The sequence below is a fragment of the Haliotis rufescens genome, unplaced genomic scaffold, assembly GCF_023055435.1.
Source record: "Haliotis rufescens isolate VD_foot unplaced genomic scaffold, xgHalRufe1.0.p SCAF_14, whole genome shotgun sequence".
In the NCBI taxonomy this organism is placed as follows: Eukaryota; Metazoa; Mollusca; class Gastropoda; order Lepetellida; family Haliotidae; genus Haliotis; species Haliotis rufescens.
In genome coordinates this window covers 2,472,392-2,493,956 of record NW_025963824.1, presented here as the reverse complement: position 1 = coordinate 2,493,956, position 21,565 = coordinate 2,472,392, and the positions used below count along the sequence as shown (strand labels likewise).

General features: G+C 38.0%; 1 protein-coding gene across 1 annotated transcript in view; it reads right to left on the bottom strand.

Moving 5' to 3' along the window:
• The window catches only part of LOC124120995 (golgin IMH1-like), an 87,591-nt gene that overhangs the window by 63,697 nt on the left and 2,329 nt on the right, over positions 1 to 21,565 (bottom strand). The window contains exons 2-3 of the mRNA XM_048395631.1: positions 9,375 to 9,556; positions 8,952 to 8,977 (exon numbers count right to left, since the gene is read on the bottom strand). Of these exons, the coding sequence (XP_048251588.1) occupies positions 8,952 to 8,977; positions 9,375 to 9,552 (204 nt within the window). The 5' untranslated portion in view covers positions 9,553 to 9,556. The remainder of the gene's footprint in view (positions 1 to 8,951; positions 8,978 to 9,374; positions 9,557 to 21,565) is intronic.

Genomic DNA, 21,565 nt, shown 5'->3' with positions numbered 1-21,565 from the left:
GAATAACTGACACATTTGTCAATTTGGCCAAAGAGTCGGCCTGTTGTTTGTGCACAGTTATGAAATGCTTAAACATGTTTCACTATTTATTTATCACAATGCGTAGGATGGTGAAATTGTGCCTGGAAACCTGCCTACAGCCTCAAACAATGTTTATCGAACCAATTCTATTCGAATTGAACTTACAAACCCATTTTCATAATCATAAGAAATCCTCCATTGTATGATCCTTACTATATCACCAGCATATAGTGATGACACCAGGGGGTCGCGAAAAGGTGAGCGTGTCCCGCCCAAGCGGCGATATCCCTTCGCTGGTAACCAATTAAAGCAAGAACTGAGTACAAAATCCTCACTTTAACATCCATGACAGACCTGCAATAGCACTTCTCCATCAAGCAATCTCCATCTTTTAGCTTTTTTAAGCCTGCTCTTACAGCTCATCAAGCTCAACCCCCTGTATACACCTCTCTCATTAATGTAGCATTGTCAGCAAATGTCCGGTCGATTATAGTGAGCGAGTGAGTTGGGTTAAACGCCGCTTTAACAGTATTCCAGTTCACAAGAAAAAATACCCATATATACAAAAAATACAATTTTGTATATTTGGTATTTCCAAAGTATACAATTTTGTATAGTTGGTATTTCCAAAACTATACAATTTTGTATATATGGTTAGATTTTACCATTGCTTCATTCAATTTCATCACCTCTTATAGAAGGTTTCACATAATATGTGGTTGCAAAGTTTACTAATGATACCGAACAGTATTATTATTGCATGTGACAATAATGCTTTAATACTATTTTCATTATGACAACTATATGATGGTATGAAATAATTTGTATTTCGTTATGTTTTACATAAGAAATAGAACATTTGTACAGATCTTAATAACAGTTTGATCAATATAAAATGCGTACGCCAGCAACAAGTAGTTGAAAGTAGTTTTAAAAATTGATGTTTATCGTTCCAAAGCTCTGTTCTCCAGCTCAGTTCATCTTTGTTTACGAGAAAGTTTTTAATATGGGCAATTTTCTTCTTTCGGGACATTGGAGCAGTCATAATATTCATAACATCATAAATATTAAGATTACAGGCAATTTTAACAACTTTAGTACTCCATGAGTTACATAGTAACCATTTTCTTCATCAAAGCGTTACAAGTACTGTTATTAAATCTTGGGGTAGTCTAAAAACATTAGCATGTAATGTAACAAACGGGGAGGAGAGACCCATGTCTCCAATAGTGGCTATACTGGAGGTACCGTTACTAACACCAAGAAATAATTTACAGGCTCTATTTTGGATTAGATTAACGTTTTATCCTCATATACCAGAGCCATAGATCATTACCGGCTCAACAAGACTTTCATACTGTTTCATAAAAACATCATAAGACATACACCCAACAGAATAAAACAAAGACAAAGCATGGCTGACAGAATTGGACAACTCTTTCACAGTTTCACATATCTAGATGCTCGTCAACCCGTAGTCCCAGAAAACGATATGATTCTACATAGACCAGTGTTTGCCCAGCGTAGAGGAATGAAAACGATGATCTCGGTTGTGATTTCTAAAATGAATTACGTTTGTCTTATTCATATTCACTGACAATTGCCAACGTGTTGACCATTCATGCAGTACATTAAGCATGGATTGTAATCAACATTCATTGGGGGCAGTTAATGCAATATCGGCAGCATATATTAAAATGGAGAGCATAGTCTCATCAACAAGTACGTCACAATTGAGATTGTTAATAGCCAGGTCGTTAACATACACAGAAAATATAGCTGGGGATAATTTACAGCCTTGCTTTACACCATGTTAAACAGTAAAACGTACTGTAAGAAATTCTCCTACACGTGCAGTACAATTGACATCGACATACAATCGACTGGATAGCATTCAATATCTTTTCTCGAACTCCAATATTCCTCAGCTTCGCTATAAACGGTGTCGAAGTTTTTTTTGACATCAACAAATGTAACAAAGGTTGATTGTTTTGTTTTTTTCCATACTGAACTAAAGACGTTTAAACCTATAAATGATCAATACAGTCTCATTTGGATCTAAAATCATTTTGCTTATCAGCTATGATATTGTCCTTTTCAAGCCACTTAGTCTTTAATTGAGTACATAAGCATATACTTGTTAGGAATAGATGTTACAATGATACCAAAGGGTTTCTAAAATCCTTCATACCGCTCTTAGGAATAGGATGGATATATCCCTGTTCCACATAGCTGGTACAGTTCCATTTACAAAGCAATAGTTAATGATTCTGTGCGACAAATCAACTGAACTTACATTTTTTTAACACTTCTGCAGGAATATCATCCACACCTGTAGCCTTTCCATTCTTAAGTCTAAAGACTAAAGACTAATGGGATGTCTGGGAGTGAACCTTACATGTTTATCATTTATCCCATCCATTTCTTGAACTAGCTACTCCGAATTGAGCCATAATTCATTCACCACAGTCCTAAGGGGAAATTCAAACATATCCACCTATAATTCACGGCTACTGCAATCTTGTCAAATAACATGTGCTTGACATCAGGTCGATTTTATTGATATCTTGTAATGACTGTTGGAATATTATCTATGCATTATCCTGTCTAAAAATCTAGATATATTTACAATATCATGTATGCCTTTTTGAATCATTGTATTCCGGAGTAGTCTTCATATAAACTTCTTGACCAATCTGCTTCATGTACATTTTCAGAAAAACAGAACATAACATGGGAATACCGTTCGAATTGAGCCTCGCTCAATTTCCCTATGCGCTGTGATTTTTTTTGGATTTTTTTTAAATGAAAATTTTACAGGGACTAGCTGTGCTACCACAATACTTGTGTTAATTAATATTGATAACATTGAATGTTAAACCATTTTTACAGTTTTGTCTAATTTTAGCGATAATGAAAACTGAGTAGAGATAAGATATATTGATGAACAACGTCTTTATTACAGTTAGGAGCGACGCTTAGGTGTATGTTGTAACACCATTATCAAGCAAGTGATGTTGTTCATCCACAGATCTTATCCTCTCTCAATACTCCAACTTCTAAATTCCTCGCAAAGAAGATAATGATACTTGTTTTGAATCTTGCCATCATACAAAATATTCTTCGCACAGCATTCAAGAAACAATGTAATATTAATATCATATTACGCCATCAATATATGTTGTGCAATATTTGAGAGGTTGGCGCCTGTCGGGACGGTGTGAGATGCTAAAACTGTTCTTGTATAGTCTAGTATCCTTTGGCTAGTAACAGCTACCACTGTTTATTCCCATTCAAGTTGCTAACGGTGTTTCATCTAAACAGTATTATGGGAACGGAAATTAAAACATTACTTCATTCGTTATGCTACTATTTTTGAATATATATCCATGAGATTAATCTGTTCATTTTTCCGTATTTTTATTACGGAACTTATAGCTTTGTGTGGCATAAACGATCAAATAGTAAGATGACTACAATTAAAGGGCATTAATAACGAGAGGCTGTTCACATATATGTACATCATATATGTATCACGCGAATCATTTCTGATTTTACTCGACGTAAGAGCTAGAAACGTTACCTACTTCCGGCGCAGCGGTTCTAGTTGTTGGCGCTATCTAGATTGGGTCCCTGACACATGCAGCTCTATTTGATGGGTGTATTGTACTTAATAAGCTGAACTTTTATAAATCTATTTTTTACAAATATATACTAGTCACTCCAACTATTCATTGTTACTAAAATATATAGGATTGTTGTCGATAACGTGTCCATTCGTATGTCTGTTTTACGTCTGTTCTACTAATTATTGACACTAAGAAACTCGTACAATTTTTTAAATCATACTAAAGTTGTTGTACTTGTCTACATCTTAATTGAAAAGTGGGAGAAAAGTTGCTTACTGTATTTTGCCGCCTTTGATGGTTCTGATGATCAAGATGACAACGTCAAAATCTAAGAATTCAGGAGTCGATGAGGATTCAGGACTTTTTGAATTGATGCAGAATCAAGGTTATAGGCCTAATAGTGCACCACGTGATTTATGTCCAGGACCCCGTGACATGCAGTTGTCATGTGACATGTAATTAACTAATTGAATTGCAAAAACAATTCCGACAGCAAATAAGCGCATCCACAACAACAATGCGTGGATGCAAAGAAAGAAACCATTTTAAACCCCTTTCTGTATATTTGTATTTGTATTCCTTTCTGAAACTATCATTCTACAAACAGTTGTGTTCACCGCCCATTGTGATACTTCTACTTAAGAAAATAAAAAAAGGATGTTTATTTAGTCATTTGACATGCGTTCATTGTAAACAAAGATTAGTGTGAAAGGATTACTAAGTTTGTCATCCAGTATAATGCACTTCCTCGATTAGCATAATTAGAACAGAGTTTGTAATTAGTTATATCCTGACTCCAGTTAACCAAGGCAGCTACATCAGTTGTGATTTATGAATTTGTGGAATCTTAATAAATAAATGACCGCCTGTCGCAAAAATGCATTCGAACATTGAACACGCACAGTCGCAGATTTTCCTTTCGTACATTTGAGGGTGAACGTGAACGAAGCTGTGCAAGATGCTTTACAGCGATTTGTCTTCAGAACACATATTGAGCTCAGGTAAGTTTATTTATGATGATATTTTCATTAATTCATAGATATTGCGATCATGAGCGCTGACACTATATGTATTCGCAATAGAACATTTGGAAGACTAGACACAAATTGAGTCACAATATGACAACATCAAATCAAAGAATTTGTTTAATGCAACAGATTTAAGGCATTGAAATTGTACATTATTATAAAATACATGAGTGTCGCTACGTCTCATGTCAAATACATCAATGAATTATTTATAAAAAAATTTAATTTGATATTACTATGAATTTATAGCTAAAATTATGGAGTCTTGCATGTCGAGCCAACAAACTATAGTACATATTATTCACCATGGAATTTCTGTTTACTGTGCTTGCGGTGGGGTCCACCCAATTCCCAAAATGGACAGTTCCAAATACTACTGCGTAAAATATTAATGCCGATTTGGAGAAAATTACCAAATGAATGAATGCAAGTAAAACTTAATCCAGGGAAAAAGAAAACTGTTCAATATCACGTCAAAGTGTGCCCAAGTGCAAAACCTAATCTTAAAATGAAAGGACTTTGGTATTAATATTTCAGTCAGATTCTGATATTAGGGAGTTAACGAGGTAAGCCCTATGATTAATTGTCTTAAATACCTTTCTGGTGTCAACCGCCGTGAACCATACTCACTCACTCAGATAAATAACCCCTTTTACATAAGACATGAACAAGCATATATATATTGCCAATATTTTGCTCCCATGTTTTGGATAATTGTACCAAAGAAGAAGAATTAATCCTAGAATGTCTACACATAAATTCATTACGGACGCTGAAATAATGCCGATGAGACGTTAATTTTTACCTCGCCCACTCACTGATTACGGACTATTTGTGGGGCAATAAGAGGTACAAGCCACATGAAAATGTAGAGTGAGACCAACGTAGCCATTACACCTTTTTACAAGATGGAAAACATCTTTGCTGTTAGTGATTACATATAAAGAAATTTAACCAATTCACAGGCTATACGTTGTAGAACTGAATGCTAGGCCAAGTCATTCCTACCTGATACCATTAATAATTGGAATAGTCACCGGAAAAAGAGGATTATTCAACTTGGACAATGTTATATTCAGTTAAGCCATGATACCAGATTTTGTCACTTTAAACTTCCATCGGCTTAAAAAACACATCTCAGATAACACATCATGCATGCTCTTGTGGCTGTCACAATGGTACACTGCATTAATTTTTACACATGCCCCAACTACAATATATTTAGAAACAATTCTATTCTAAAGTTTAAGTGAGTTTCTAATCAGTGGTTTATTGGAAACAATTTGAACAGTGCCTAATTTAGCTATTTCGAAATCGGCCATGTACATCCGACGTTCAGGTGGATTTGCACATATATAATAACTAGTAGTAAGACTTAATACATACTTTGAGACACATAAACAGTTAAATAGCTTTTCTTAGGAACCCCCTTTCCATCAACCGCACTGTTGACCTATCTTTTTTGTTCTGTTTTGATGTATTGATGTATTATTTAATACAATATGTATATCTCCCCTCATCCCAATGTTAATAAAAGGAAGCTTGGTGGGGACTTTTGGGATATAAGAAATGAATACAGACTGCCATATTGTCTGAATGTCTTAACAATCACCGGGTGTGACCACGTAGACAGGATATCATTCAGGTCATACTCCATGAGCATGCTTGGTATTGTAGATTGGGGATATTAAATGTAAGTTTGTTATCAGAGGAGATTGATAGTGAACTTTTGGTACCAGTTAGATATGATATCTATATGACTTCTTTCTGTTTGACAAAGGATTAAGGGTATATGTGTGGGTAATACTTCCACGCTGATGAAAGAAAGTCACTCTACTAGTTCATGTAATCTACGTCAAATAAGATCAGAACACATGCATTATTACAACATATTCAGGATACCAATAACAACGAAATGTACAAATTAACAAACATGATCAATATTATTATTACATGTTAATGCCATGTATGTAAATATAGCTATATAAACATATGTTTAATTTTTCAGCTTGTGTGAAGTCGTCCATAAATACAAGAAAACGTATATTTTCCCAAAATTATATTACCCTCAAAAGGGCAATTATATTCATGTTACATTTTTTCAGTCTCTTTTTTAATTCGAATATACGTAACATTTATGTTACTTTGATTTTATTAGACCCATGTTGTTGTTACAGACCCAGGGATTGACTAGGTTCATTACATGTCATAAAAGTGCCGGGACATAATATGGTGGCAATACATTCTCTAATTAACACCTGTCACAAAGGGACGGGCAATTTGGGTTTGTCCTCAGGGAATGTGTTATGCAATTTGTGTATTCACGAAATAACATTCAACAAATTATGTACATGGTCCTGTGATGTAGGATTGATGCATTCGTACTTTTTATAAATAAATGAATTGCATTTTGTTTTTTAACCGTGTGCGAAATACGCATAATGTCGGAAAGCGCAAGTTAAATACTGACTTCATCCCAAAATAAATCACAAACCCTCTCTAATAATTTGTATATTATTCTATATTTTAATTATGTAAATCACGTTCCTATCACTTTTAAAGTAGAATACATTAGTCACTCAACCAATTCCATTATTATTTTCCCAAAGATCAAAGATTAAAGCAGTTATCAAGATTTATTTTCCATATCTTTAGAAATACTTAATCTTTACATTGAAACTGCCATCATGATGTATTATTATTATTATTTTTATTATTATTATTGATGTACATATGGTTTGCACCCAACCATGCGCGTGCCAAATTATACAGCGTCAAGCTTTTAGAGCGCCAACTAAGTTTTCCAAAGTAGAAATTAAGCTAAATGAATATGTATCAAGTTTCCTTTTGCTAGAACATATGCATGCTGTTGTGTTTTTTCAAGGTAATCTTCGTTCTCGCATTGATAACAATATTAAAAGAACAAGTATTATAAAATATAATACGGGAATATATTACACACGTTATTTACGCATCCGGTTGCTCATAATACAATTTTCCCCAAGGACTACCGTTTTACAAAACGCGATTTTCCGCGTTTCCGCCGAGATTTCACATTATAACAATGTATATCTACAATGAAACCGACAGCTCAGAACAAACCAAATTCAACACTTTTAAGTAGTGATAAAATAGTTTTCATCCTCTGTGCAATCCACTCTGTTGGCATATGTGCACGAGAGCATGTTACAAAACACATCGCTGCCTCCCCGTAAAACGAATCCAAGCTCAAACACTTTCAATACAGAACTTACCGCAAATGCAATCGCCCCCGACAGCTAATCCTCTCTGTGCATTTGACCATAAAGTCTACTCACATACCAAGCACCGCGCAAGGAAAAGTACCAGACGCCTCAACCGCCCACCCGTCAATATCATTGCAAGGACAGTATGTACTCCCGCTAACAGTGTGGAGTACTAATTAAACATTCCAGTAATGTTTCCCGCCACTATATAATTTTTTTGTAACTTCTGATACTATTTTGCACATACAAAACAAATATAGAGCAATACATAGCAATTATCCTCCTTTACCAACATATACAAAGAAACACAGTGCTCAACACTTCAATTTGCACATATATAATAATTATACACAAATACATAATACTTATCTCCCTTTACCAATATATACAAACAAAACAAATTTGGATACACCATATATCCAAACTTGTATATTTTTGTATATGTCATATATACAAACTTGTATATTTTTGTATATATCATCATTCCAATCTTGTATATCCTTTGGAAATATCATCTTGTATATATGGATTTTTTTTGCAGTGGTTATATCCTGGCGTGTCAGCGTAATGTGTGAGGAAAGCCCTAAGTGATGCAGGTCTCAGACGTTTACCACTTCGGTGAAACCCATGAGCACAGGTATGATGCTGACAAACCTAGACACATAAACGGGGCGAACCATGATTCAAACCCACAATCATAGCGAATCGAGGCGACTTAGACGACTGGGCCACCCCTAGCCCCCCGGTCGAATATAGACACTATGGAACATATAGAGTATATAGAATATACCAAACTTCAAGCACTGTGCTCAAAACTTGAAATGCACCCTGTCAGTTTATATTGTGCTTTCCTACCGGGATTTTCGAACCAGGATTCGAATCCACAATCATAGGTTTCTGGCGTGCCCAAGGGACGCAACTCTGCACAGCGAATCGCGGCGCCTTTAGACGACTGGGCCCTACTGGCAATCTTAGCATTTCTACATGTGATTGTGTACTGATGCATTGAAGTAAGTGAATATGCTTACGCTCTCTTGTAGAGATGCTCTAGTGTCTGTAAACAAAATGAATTAAAACAATGAACATGCAAGAACACATTTTCTTACCTGCCTGTAAGGGTGAGTGTTATTGTGAACACCAACAGGTCTCAGTATTGATAAAACATGGAAACTGTAATATGATCATGAATAACATGTAACATGATCAGCTCTGCCCATGGTCTGTGAGGGGATTGAAAAACGTTTACACTTTTACACCGGAAGAGGCATTTTAGTATATTAAGTATGCATATAGCAATAACTGTTATGTGAGAACAAATACGGATCTTTATTTTTTTGAAGGTAACATTCACTTGCTCTGTAACACAAGAAAACGTTCTATTTGTTTTGTAAATGTTGTCATTTCTGTGAGCATGCTGTATAAATAATGAAATATATCACTAGAATTTATACCTTGGACTTGGCTTATGATGGTGGTGTTCTGGTTCACGACTCCTGCTGCATTCACGGTATCTACGTTTACATGGTCCCCTTGCACCCCTTTAACATCTTGGTGAACGGCCGGAGGTTCCTTCTCCAGGGGAGTGGGGTCGTCCATGGGTGTCTCCCTGGCTGCCACCTTGGTCTCCATGTATCTGAAATCGGCATACAGGTTGTGAGTTGATAACAACCTGCGTTTAGTTATCCTCAATTATTTAAATATCCTATGTTGCAGGTACACACTCAAATTTCATATGAAGAAAAACTAAATTACAAGTCGCTAGCTCATTCACATCAGAGAAGTCTAACAGGACGGAGAGTCGAAGCGGGTAGGCTATGAATGATGTTAATACAATACATTCAATACACACAAACTCCACTGTCTATGGTTAAACATCATGTATATATATATAACACATCCAATACACACACCCTCTGTCCTTGGTTCTGCAAACAGTGCCTAGTTCACAATAAGCAGTGACTCATTCAATTACAAGTAGCAGCTCCCAATTAAATAACCAGTACCCTCGACAATTCATAGCACATTAATCAATGAGCAGTCCCCAGTAACACCAACAATATTCTGGTCAATTAGCAGAGCCCTGGTCAAGCAGCAGTGCCTTTTTCCAGTAAACAGCGCCCATTTAAAAAAGCAGTACCCTGGTCAATTAGTGAAGCATTATTCAATAAGCAGCTTCAAGTTCTATTAGCAATGCCCTGTAATGTAGTGTAACACACTGGAGAAAGTATGTACCGTCACCAGAGACCATATAGTAGAGACCATATAATAGAGGGACCGCCCTCCCAAACAGTTTATCTTAAACCATCAGTGCTATGGTCTGGCATGTAACTGATACACCCCGACACCCTGCTGTTAACCTCCCTGAACCGCTGCAGATGCGCAACAGATGCACAGACATTCACAGCTGACCATTCTGGTAACCACGTAAACAATATTACAATATAATACAAAAATAACTACTGATCGTACCTAAATAGCTTTGGTACCAGGCAAAAAGCGAAATTGTGATGAATGTAAAAATGTTTATATCAGGACCGATAATAGGAACATATTCGTCTGAAAGCATGCGAAAATTACGAGTTGTGGTTAAATTTAGTCGCATTTCTGGAGTCAAAATTAGAACTTTCGCAACCACACCAGATCTTTCAATGGCACGACACCGTCTTTTTAATATATCTCCTTTTTATACACCTCGGTAACCAGGGACTTTCATAGCAAAATACACAGCAAAAAAAAATGCAATTTCCGGTATCCGGATACCTTCATGATACCTCCGGACACTTACCTAAAACGCATCCAGGTATCCGGTGGCAGATACCTTTCGGGATATCAGATCCATGGTATCCGGCATGGACACGTCACCAGAAAGTATGCCTCCTGGAATGCACGTATCCAGCACCGGATACCCCAACGGATACCTCATTCTCAGTTTCCAAAAATGTCACAATTTTCGGGGGGCATTTTGTTCAATTAAGTGAGAAACACCTAATAATATATTTTAAACTTACCAAGAAAATTGAACATTGCTGAAGGTATCCTGAAGGTATCTGGCAGGTATCCGGATAAGATTTTTCGAAATGTCTTTATCCTAATAAATAATGTTAGTCTGGGCATATCAGATGGCTGTAGTAATATTATGTGTTATTTTAGTTGTAAATACCCCCTTAAAGTTGAAATCTATGGACATATACTTTGGGTGAAAACATTTTTCAAAGTCATATATATTTCATTTTATATGTTCAGCGTATTAAATGAAAAACTATCAGTCCTGTTATGATGATATCCTCACATTTCATCGTCATAGTCACTGGCTATGTGCTCACTTTGGCCTTTGTTCCTGGTGAGATTAAAAGATTATTTGGGAATAGTATCAGTGCTTGTTACATCTAGACAGGCGATTTTATTTGAAGTTTGAAACAGAATACAATTGCCCCAAATATGTGCATAAGACTAATGGCATCCACCGAAAACACCTAATAATGTACCGGTACATAAAAATATCAATGCAACTTTTCTACTGACATGGAGCTACAAACTTTGTTCAATGAGCTGTATTTATTGTAGGAAAACATTTAGGGCATTAGTATATTTGATATATGTTCAGCACCTATGTTATGACTGATCAATATTATATTTCTTTATGCTAATGAAGCAAAACAAAGAATTTGTTTAGATAAAAAATAATATTTATTGATTTAATGACATTTCATTGGTTCGGTAACAAGAGGTGTTTGCAAGAACTTTCAAAAACAGAAACAGACGCTTCAATGCCATATTCTAAATAAACAAATTGGTCAAATTTCAGAAGAATTTCAAGGAAGAAGAATATCTAAAGTCAATTCTGTTTGTGCAGTAAACAACAAAAGTCATTCAGATTTGTAATGTCAGCATCAGTGTACACCACATAAACATAGTCCCACTGCTGTGGTATTAAAGGTGCACTGATCTAAAGCAATTCCCCGGACTGGTTGTTGCCTTTGTCATTGTTTTCCCCCATGAGTACCCGGATGATACGCAACGCAACTGAGCGTGACAATAGACTGGGCTACCGTCTGCAAGGATAGCTAAATAAACTTGGAGGCAATATTTGTTGTACGCATTTTGGATCACTGATTGGTTTACCGTGATCTATAAAGATTTCGAAAAAGGGCGCATGTTATTTAATTTCTTCAGCCTAAACAAACAGACAAAAAGAACGGCGGAGCTCATCGGTTGTCGTCATTTGGAAATACCCCTGATTGTAATAGTTTAAAAATAAGTATCAATGCAGTGAAAGCATTTTCGGATTTCGGATTGCGTCGTTAAGACGATTACTATTCCCTTGTTGTCGTCCATGTTTTCTGGTTTAACCCTACACTAGTGTATTTGTCGTCATTCACTTGATGCTCAGTTAATTAATTTATTACAGGTATAATTAGTGGTAGCACCGCTCAGAATACCTGACGAAGGTTCCCATTTGGCATTTATTGTGTCTGGGGTAATTATTCAATCTAAATCAAGGTTTGAAGTGAGGTGAAATGTGTGTTATGTGATGTGCACGTGGCAGCCCAGCAAGAGATGAATGATCAGTTGATTTACTTTTTCGTAGATCAGCGGATCGTTCGTAGTCATCAAAGGATTAACAGAAATTACATTGATTGATTAATCACTGCTATCTTGCACGGTGGATATGTCAAAAGTGAGTGTTTACACATCTAGGTTTACTAAAACAAGGTGAATGCTTTCATGTCCTTGCGTGAAGTGCCGATGTAAAAACAACATACTTTGTTCAAAGGGTTAACCGATTATACGTTGATTTAATTGCTCATTGTTATCGAACTCAATGTTTTTTTAGGAACCGTGGACGTTATGAAAATAGTTGTCATGTGGGCTTTCTCAGCCGACCTTTAAGACTTGACAACCTATGTGAAACATCTGAAACAATCTAAGTGATCTGTTGAGAAACGAACACGGGTTGTAATATCCTGAAAAGAAATATATATTTTAAAATATTTGATTGTTACAGAGACACGTGACACGAGACACTTTGTGTGGATATTCACGGATACATTCCATGAGCTGCCTAAAATTAAACACATAAATTTGGTAGGTTGTAAGTATAATATTCGCATTTTGTTCTCCTTCATTTGCAGTAGTATTGGACAGATTCATTCTTGTTCTTCTACGTCTTGGTTGGTAATTTTTTCGATGCGCGATAGACGTTGTTTTCTCAAGTCTTTTTTTTGTAAGCGTGTATATATTACAGTCAATTTGTAAAATATGATTCTTTCAGGCAATTTATAAACATGTGTAAAAATTTCAGTCACTTGGAATGAAAAATCTGTCCATTTCTTCAACAGATTAACCACAATTGATTAAGACGAACAATAGGGCCTAGAAACATCACAATAAGTTATTATGTAGGATGAGAAGCCAAACAATATAGAAATGTACTTTTCATCGTAACATTTTCAGTCTCTTGGTGATGATTTAAACATAAAAATGTTTGGAATTCGTTCTCATAATAATACAGTTGGACATATTTTTCAGTCAATTTGTAAAATAACCCAATAATTCAGGCGTTTAATAAATTTCCTAAGTGAAAATGTTGCACATTGTGAGGGTAAAAATAAAAACACGATAAAATAAGCAATGCTCAGGAGAAATATTTACTTTGAGTTGCAAGTCAAAATAGTGTAAACGAAAATCGCTCAATTAGCAAGCAAGTGACTTATCAAAACTTCGTCACCATTACCGATGCTACCCACAAAGATAACTACTTTTCCTTATTATTTCCAAAACTGTATTTCATTTTGTTGATCAATGTGACTATACGCCCTTATACTATCAATAAAAGTGACAAATGTGCTAGCGAATTGCGAACTAGTCTAGGTTTCTGCTGTAGCATCCGGGTACTCACGGGAAAAACCAATAACAAAAGCATTGCTTTTGACTGTAATTTACCATAATGTCCTAAGACGCTTAAGATATTTTAATGATGATTACACTGTCACGTCCTTGATTTGTATAAGTTTCATAACTCAGTAACTCAATTTGAATGACTTTGACCTTGGCAAGGATCATTTTGCAACAAGTGATTCCCTATGTAAAGTGTGCGTTGAATGACCCCGGCTTTGTTGTCGAATAATTGTTTGACAGTTGTTGAATATGGGGTTAAGTTTTATCTCATATTATTTTATCTCATAATGTTTCAATAAGGACAGTTCTAAGTTGGGATCTTCAATTTTCAATTGAATCCAATGTACAACATGTACAGTTCGGACATTTCTGTAATGTGAATGCTACTTATGTTTGCAGTCTGGATGAATAAAAGAGTGAGTCATCTGCACAGCATCAATGGAAAGAGAGAAGCCCACAAAAGAGAAGCAATGAAGAACAAGATTAGAGCAGCTGTGCATGGTAAATATTTAAAATTATTATGTTTGGTTCATCATGTTCATTTACCTGCTTTGCAAATATTTCTTCAGTTTGCTTGTTCTTTATCACTTTGTTGGCATGGATGGCCCAAATATCAAAGGCACCACAACTTGCTGTGCATAGTTGCATCCCTTGGGCTTGACAGAAACTGGGTTTGAATCCAGGTTCGCCCCGATTATGTTTCTGGGTTTGTTAGCATCATACACTTGCTTGTGGGTTTCATCAAAGTGGTAAACATGTAAGACCTGCATCACTTCGGGCTCTCTTCCCACATCAAGCTTACACGCCTTGATATAACTGCAATACTGTTCAAAGTGGCGTTAAACCCAACACATTCATTTAACAACACATCCAGCAAGAGTTCGGCTAAATGACAAGGATTATAAAGAACCAAATCTCAAATCTCAACCAGACAAACCAGTGATATTATGTTATGAACTCGATCCAGACACACCAGTGATGACTGTTATGGACAGTATCCTACGTCACTGGGGTACGATTACGAGCGATCAATGAGCCCACTGACTACCTCATCTATTACTTTGGCTTTTTAAGAGATGTCAGTTTATGATTGTTTGAACTCATCAACATGGAACAATATATATCTCAAATGTTTGGTATATAACAAGACTCATATATGATAAATTAAGTGAATTTGCTGCCTTCTATCTGTAGGTACATGTTGTAGCAATTCTTTTTTAGTCTAATCTTATAATCTTTATACACAATTCTGCAGAAACTGAAGTCCAGCGTGAGATCTCTGGATGAGTACTCCAGGTTGACAGTCTGAAAGGACCACTCCAGATTTCAGAAGTGATTGGCAGACAGTGATGAGGAGTCCTGTTATTGCAATGGAAGCCGACCGAGAAGTTGTATGCCAAGAGGCACTGGGACACACTCACAAAGGCTGGTCTGGCTTATGTGAGAAGACCAACCAATGCGAAGCCGGAGTGGGATTCTTCAAGGATGTTCAAGAACTTGTTGTCTTTGGCCATGTGGTAATCACTTGAAAGGAATGATGAATGGGACTTATTGTCTATAAATGTGGACCCAAACACCAAATATTCACAATTCTACTGACAAAATGCAACGGGGATAGAGCCAATCTGGCCTCCCCTCATCCTGGTTCCTGTTCTTTCATGGCAATGTAGAAGCAAAGGAGGTTTGAGGGCAAGTAACTCTGAACTGGAGAGCTTGGTCTGCTGGTGCTTTCAAGCGAAGTTATCCTGCTCTGTTAAGAGTATTGAAGAATAGGAGGAAATTGCATACTGCATCAGGAACCATCACGTGAACACTGATCAATGTGTGATATAGGCATATAAATAAAAGAAATTGATAATTGTGTTTTGTTTATGTTTCATTAGCCAGCCTCAGTTTGATAGCCACAGTTATCTTATGAAACCATGCATTGCTTGGACATTTCAGGAATGACATGTGTTTCCTTAGCTCTGGGAAAGTCTGATGAGACATTGATCTGTTATGTCAAAGGTCAATGTCATAGCCAGAAAAAAGTTTGTTTTGGGCCAAACTGATTCTTAGGGCAGGGGTAGAAGTTGGCAAAAGGTCATGCATGACCTATATATAATTATTTTTTCTCTAAAGTGCCCTTTTCTGCAGAAGTCTAAATAACACATACATTTAGTGGTATATCATTTTCATATTTTTGTCAATGTTACATTGAATTCCATCAAAGGATGATTTATGTGCTGGGTAGCTCTTTGAAATGGTTTTGAAATATTTGTCACTGATATTGAAGGTCCAAAGTGATGACCCATGAAGGGTTGAAGTGTAAGATAAAGGCAATAGTGAAGGTCTTTCATAAGTATTTTCTTCCATTATCACTAAAATGCGTATTTCTAGGGATATTTGTGAAGAATTATGCATGCGATATTATATAATATGTTAATTGAATACTCATGTATGAGCAGTGGTAACAAATCACAGTCAGTAGCATAAGCCATATTTTCATTGTTGCATATAATTCTGCCTAGGGCCTTCATAAGTTGTATAAGTGATATGAAACCCTTTACAATTGTTCCTGAAATAGTCACAACTGATATTGAAGGTCCAAAGTGATGACCCATGAAGGGTTGAAGTGTAAGATAAAGGCAATAGTGAAGGTCTTTCATAAGTATTTTCTTCCATTATCACTAAAATGCGTATTTCTAGGGATATTTGTGAAGAATTATGCATGCGATATTATATAATATGTTAATTGAATACTCATGTATGAGCAGTGGTAACAAATCACAGTCAGTAGCATAAGCCATATTTTCATTGTTGCATATAATTCTGCCTAGGGCCTTCATAAGTTGTATAAGTGATATGAAACCCTTTACAATTGTTCCTGAAATAGTCACAACTGATATTGAAGGTCAAAATAACTTTCAATGTCTTTCAGTAAAATATGTTTACAGTAACTGAGGAAGTGCTCTCTGAAGTGCGTTGAAATCTGGGAATGTCACGCTCAGAGTGAGGCATATTATGTTTCAAACTTCATCGAAGCTGGTATGTCCAGATATGACAAGTACTTGTACCGTTACAAATAATCATAATTTTGTAATCTCACCAGGACCAAAGGCCCAAGTGAGCACAGTCGATGACTTTATACTTTCACCCTGAACATGCAATTTATGGATATCATCATTCATGTATTAGAACTGATGTTTGTATTAAACAGCTTAAATTCTAAAAGGAATTACAGATGAAACTGAAAAAAATGTCTTCTCCACAAGTACATGCCCATAGATTTCAACTTTTACAACTAAAATAACACAAAACATAACAACAGCTATCTGATATGCCCAGGCTAACATAATTTACTAGAAAAAAGACATCTCGAAAATTCTTATCCTGATACCTGCCGGATACCTACCAATCTTTAATTTTTTGGGTTAGTTTCAAATATGTTTTAGGTGTTTCACGCCTAATTGAACAAAATGCACCCCTCAAATTGTGACATTTTCTTTTTGAAATTCTGAATGAGGTATCCGTTGTGGTAGGTATCCGTTGTGGTATCCGGTGCCGGATCCTTTGACACCCAGATTGAGGTATCCGGTGCCGGATACCCGGATTCCAGGAGGTATGCTCTCCAGTGAGGTGTCCAATGTCGGATACCATGGACCTGGTATCCGGCAAAGTATCTGCCACCGGATACCCGGACGCGTTTTGGGTAAGTGTCTGGAGGTATCCGGAAGGTATCCGGATGGGTGACCACGCCCCATGATGCCCGGTACTTGCGAACCTTGCACCTCCGAAATCACTTCCTGACAGTGACGTCATCGGCGACAAATGCCTTAGGTAAGAGGGTTAGTCGGCAGACGGTGGCCAGGAGACTCGGGGCTCATGGAATCAGGGCTTTTAGACGATACAGAGGACAACTATTGACAGCGCAATATCGTCGTCTGCGATTGAGATGGGCCTGGGCTGTACGACGTTGGCAGTGACTTGGCTGGCAGAGGGTTGTCTTCACTGACGAAAGTCGATTCTGTATGCTTAGGGCTGATGGAAAACAACGTGTTTACCGCCGAAGGGGTGGACGAACGGCGGCGTGTTGCGTGCAGGAGGTCGTACCATATGGTGGAGGGAGTGTAATGGTGTGGGGAGGGATCTATGGGCAGGATAGGACACCGCTGGTCATCGTTGACGAAACTTGACAGCTCTGTGTCATATATCAGCATGGCAATGCTAGAGCCCATACATCCAGAATTGTCACTAACTTCCTTGCAGCCAACAACGTCAACCTCCTGCCGTGGCCTGGGACTTGAGAAATCGTCGTGTTCGACAACGACCACACTCTCCAGCCAACCGGCAAGAACTGATCTTGGCCCTCCAAGAAGAATGGCGTCAATCCCACGTGACCTCATCAGACGACTGACTTTTTCTGTGCGTCGAAGAGTTTTTGCGTGTATTGAGGCATTTGGTGGTCACACACGCTACTAATGACTTGTTATTGAATGTGAGCAATTGTTTATGTACTATGCCTATTGTCCATGATTCTGAATGCTAGATTTTTATACAACACCCAACTTTGGGGGGCTCTGACGTCATTCTCGGTCGAGGTATGATTGTCATTTTCAGTGTTGATTATGTTGGTATATTGATCTTCTCAATACACTTAACTTCATGAATGTATGTTTTGTTGTTTTTGAGCAAGAGTGATTTCAAACTCTGGTAAAGTTTCTTTTTGACGTCAGTTTATATCCGAGATGAAGGCATTTCCTAGCGTTGACGTTCAACGTTTACAAATAACGTATAGTTTGATATTCATTTCAAGTGGGTCATGTTTCCGCTGGAGGACTGAAGTCCCCGAGTTTCTTCATCAGCTCAGCATTTTTCAATAATGTTGAGTCAACTACACTACTTGGACAAAGACATTATAAAACCGCTCCTAAAAATGGGATAAATATTTTTAAACGTTTTTCTTGCACTTGCACAAAGAGATTCAAATTTATGATATTGAACAAAATAAGTAATTCGCTATCGGGTCACTGAATGTTCTGGTCTACTGATCACTTGACTGTCAGGCTTGTTTACAGGCCACCGTCGCCTCACAACAGGGCAGCTGTGCCGCGTGACATATACAACATATACTCAACAACAAAAGTTCCCGTGACACCAATATTTTAGTGTATTTTTCAAACAAGTGAAGTTTGGTTTTCAATATTGTAGTACATGTATGGAATCAAGTCATAAAAATGCAACTGCTACAGAAAATCATGCACTCCATGCAAAAGTTGACATTTATGCAAGCCCCATGCATTTCACTGTCCAAGAATGGGTATAAAACATGTGCGTTAACGGGAATCCATATGCATTGTTTAGCATCGTGCTGACAACAACCACTCAGAAAAACAACAAAATTACGCAATTATTCAACTTTATGAAATGCCACGCCTGTCAGAAAATGGGCGTCTTCGAGCCATTGGTATGCTTAAAGCAGGATCGAGTCAACGTGATGTTGCAAAACAAATAAACGTCCTAAGAAACACCATTTGGTGTTTATGGCAACGTTGGCAACAGACGAATGCAGAGTGGCAGGCAACGCGTAACCAATAATCGACAAGACAACTGGATTCGAACAACATACCTCCGAAATCGATTCCAGCCAGCAACAGTGACTGCAAGCAGCATCCCTGGCCTTTGACGAATATCTTCACAAACCATAGGTCGTCGCATCACATGTGCGGGGGTTGTCGCCAGAAGACCCGACAGACGTCCAATTTTGACAGGAAACCACCGTGTTGCAGACAGCGTCTACGCTGGACGGCCATGCAGTGGGGACAAGTTCTATGCACTGACGAGTCTCGTTTTCACCTGAGCCACAGCGATGGACGGATTCAAGTGAACCTACGTCAAGGTGAACGTTACGTCGATCATAGTGTCATGAAGGAGGTTCGGAGGCGACAGCGGTATGGTAGGGGGTGGGGTTACAGCAAGACAGAGGACCTGTTTGATAGTGGTAGGGGGAAATCTCAATAGAGAGCGCTTCATCGGCCCTATTGTTCTACCATTTTTTAGTATCATGGCCCAGGCATTACTTTTCAACATGAAAAGGCCCAGCCTCACATTGCTCGACTTGTTCAGGATTCCCTTCAACAAAACAACGTGAATGTCATCCCCTCGCCGGCTCGTTCCCCTGATCTCTCACAAATCGAGCACATGTGGGATGAGATGGATCGGCGCCTTCCACGTGAACCACGTGTTCCTCAGACACTCCAGGAACTTCGAAACATGCTCCAGCAGATATGGACAGGGCTTTCTGCGACGCCTGGTCCATTCCATGAGACGAAGATGAGTTGCTTGCATCGCAACCAGAGGTTGATTGATTTGCAAATTGACATTTTGGCATGTTCATGTTTCTTTTCGAATCACACATTTTCTGAAGTCAATATGGCAAAATAAACCATTGAACATTTACAGGAGTCTTTTATCTCTTGTAAGCCGATTTGTTTTTCAGATTTGGTAAAAAACATAACTTGCAATGTTGAAATCTTATTCAATGTCACAGGAACTTTTGTTGTTCAGTATATTAATGTTTGTTCTCAATACACAAGTATAACACTCTTATTTCCTTTTTAGGCGACCAGTGCAAGGACAACCAGCACTGCTCAGACTGTGACAGAAGTACAGGAGATTGCCTCACAGACTGTGACACTGGCTATTTTGATGGGAAATGCAGGTCCATGTGTTACAAGAACTGCAGAAACCGCTCATGCCAGTTGTCAAGCTCTGGCTCAGGTGCTTGCACTGAGGGTTGTGTCCCTGGATATCAAGGTCTTTGGTGCAGCATACGTTGTTACAGTCCAGGAGGTACCTGTGTAGCATGTCCAGGTGGGTGTGATGGAGGAAATTGTCATCTGGGCTACCCCTGTGTGTCCAGATGTGTAGACTCCTATTACGGGACTGACTGTAAGACTTGTTCAAGTAGATGTAAGTCCTGCAACAGGATGACATGATTGTGCAAGGAATGTCACCCTGAATATTTTGGTCCGAACTGTGCATATTCCTGTGATCACTGCCTAGGATCGTGTACATAGATGCGCAGATGACTGTCGTCCTGGATTCTATGGCACTTTCTGCGACAAGAAGTGCAGTGAACAATGCGGACTGGACTCCGACATTTCTGCTAGCAAGCCTCTACAGACATCCAAGGCTGGTTTACGTCACTGCCACAGAGACAGTGGAGATTGTAGCCACGGGTGTGAAGAGGGCTGGCATGGTCAACAGTGCTCTTCACCATGCAGTCCTTACTGCGCCAATAGACGATGCATGTCTACAGGTGATGTGTAGATGGTCGTGTACCTGGACACTTCGGCAGAGACTGTAAACCCTGCCCTGTCAACTGCCTTCACAACATGTGCCACTCGGACAGCGGGAAGTGTACAGACGGATGTACATGTGGCTGTTATGGTGGACTCTGCCAGCACACGTGTGAAGTGTGTCTTGATGGTGTCTGTGATCAGAAGACTGGTACCTGCACCAAAGGCTGCCACCTGACTGGACGGACGTGTGATTCTACTTGTACATTCAACTGTTCTATTGTGGAATGCCTGAGAATGGAACACTGCAACCAAGGTAATACCTTAGATTTATCATTTAAATCAGGATTCCACAGGATATATCTCACCATTGATACCACATTGCAATGCTATGCAGAAGACATCAGTTGTTTGATAAATAACATGTGACAACTTCTCTTACTCTAATAAGTAGAACTAATTAT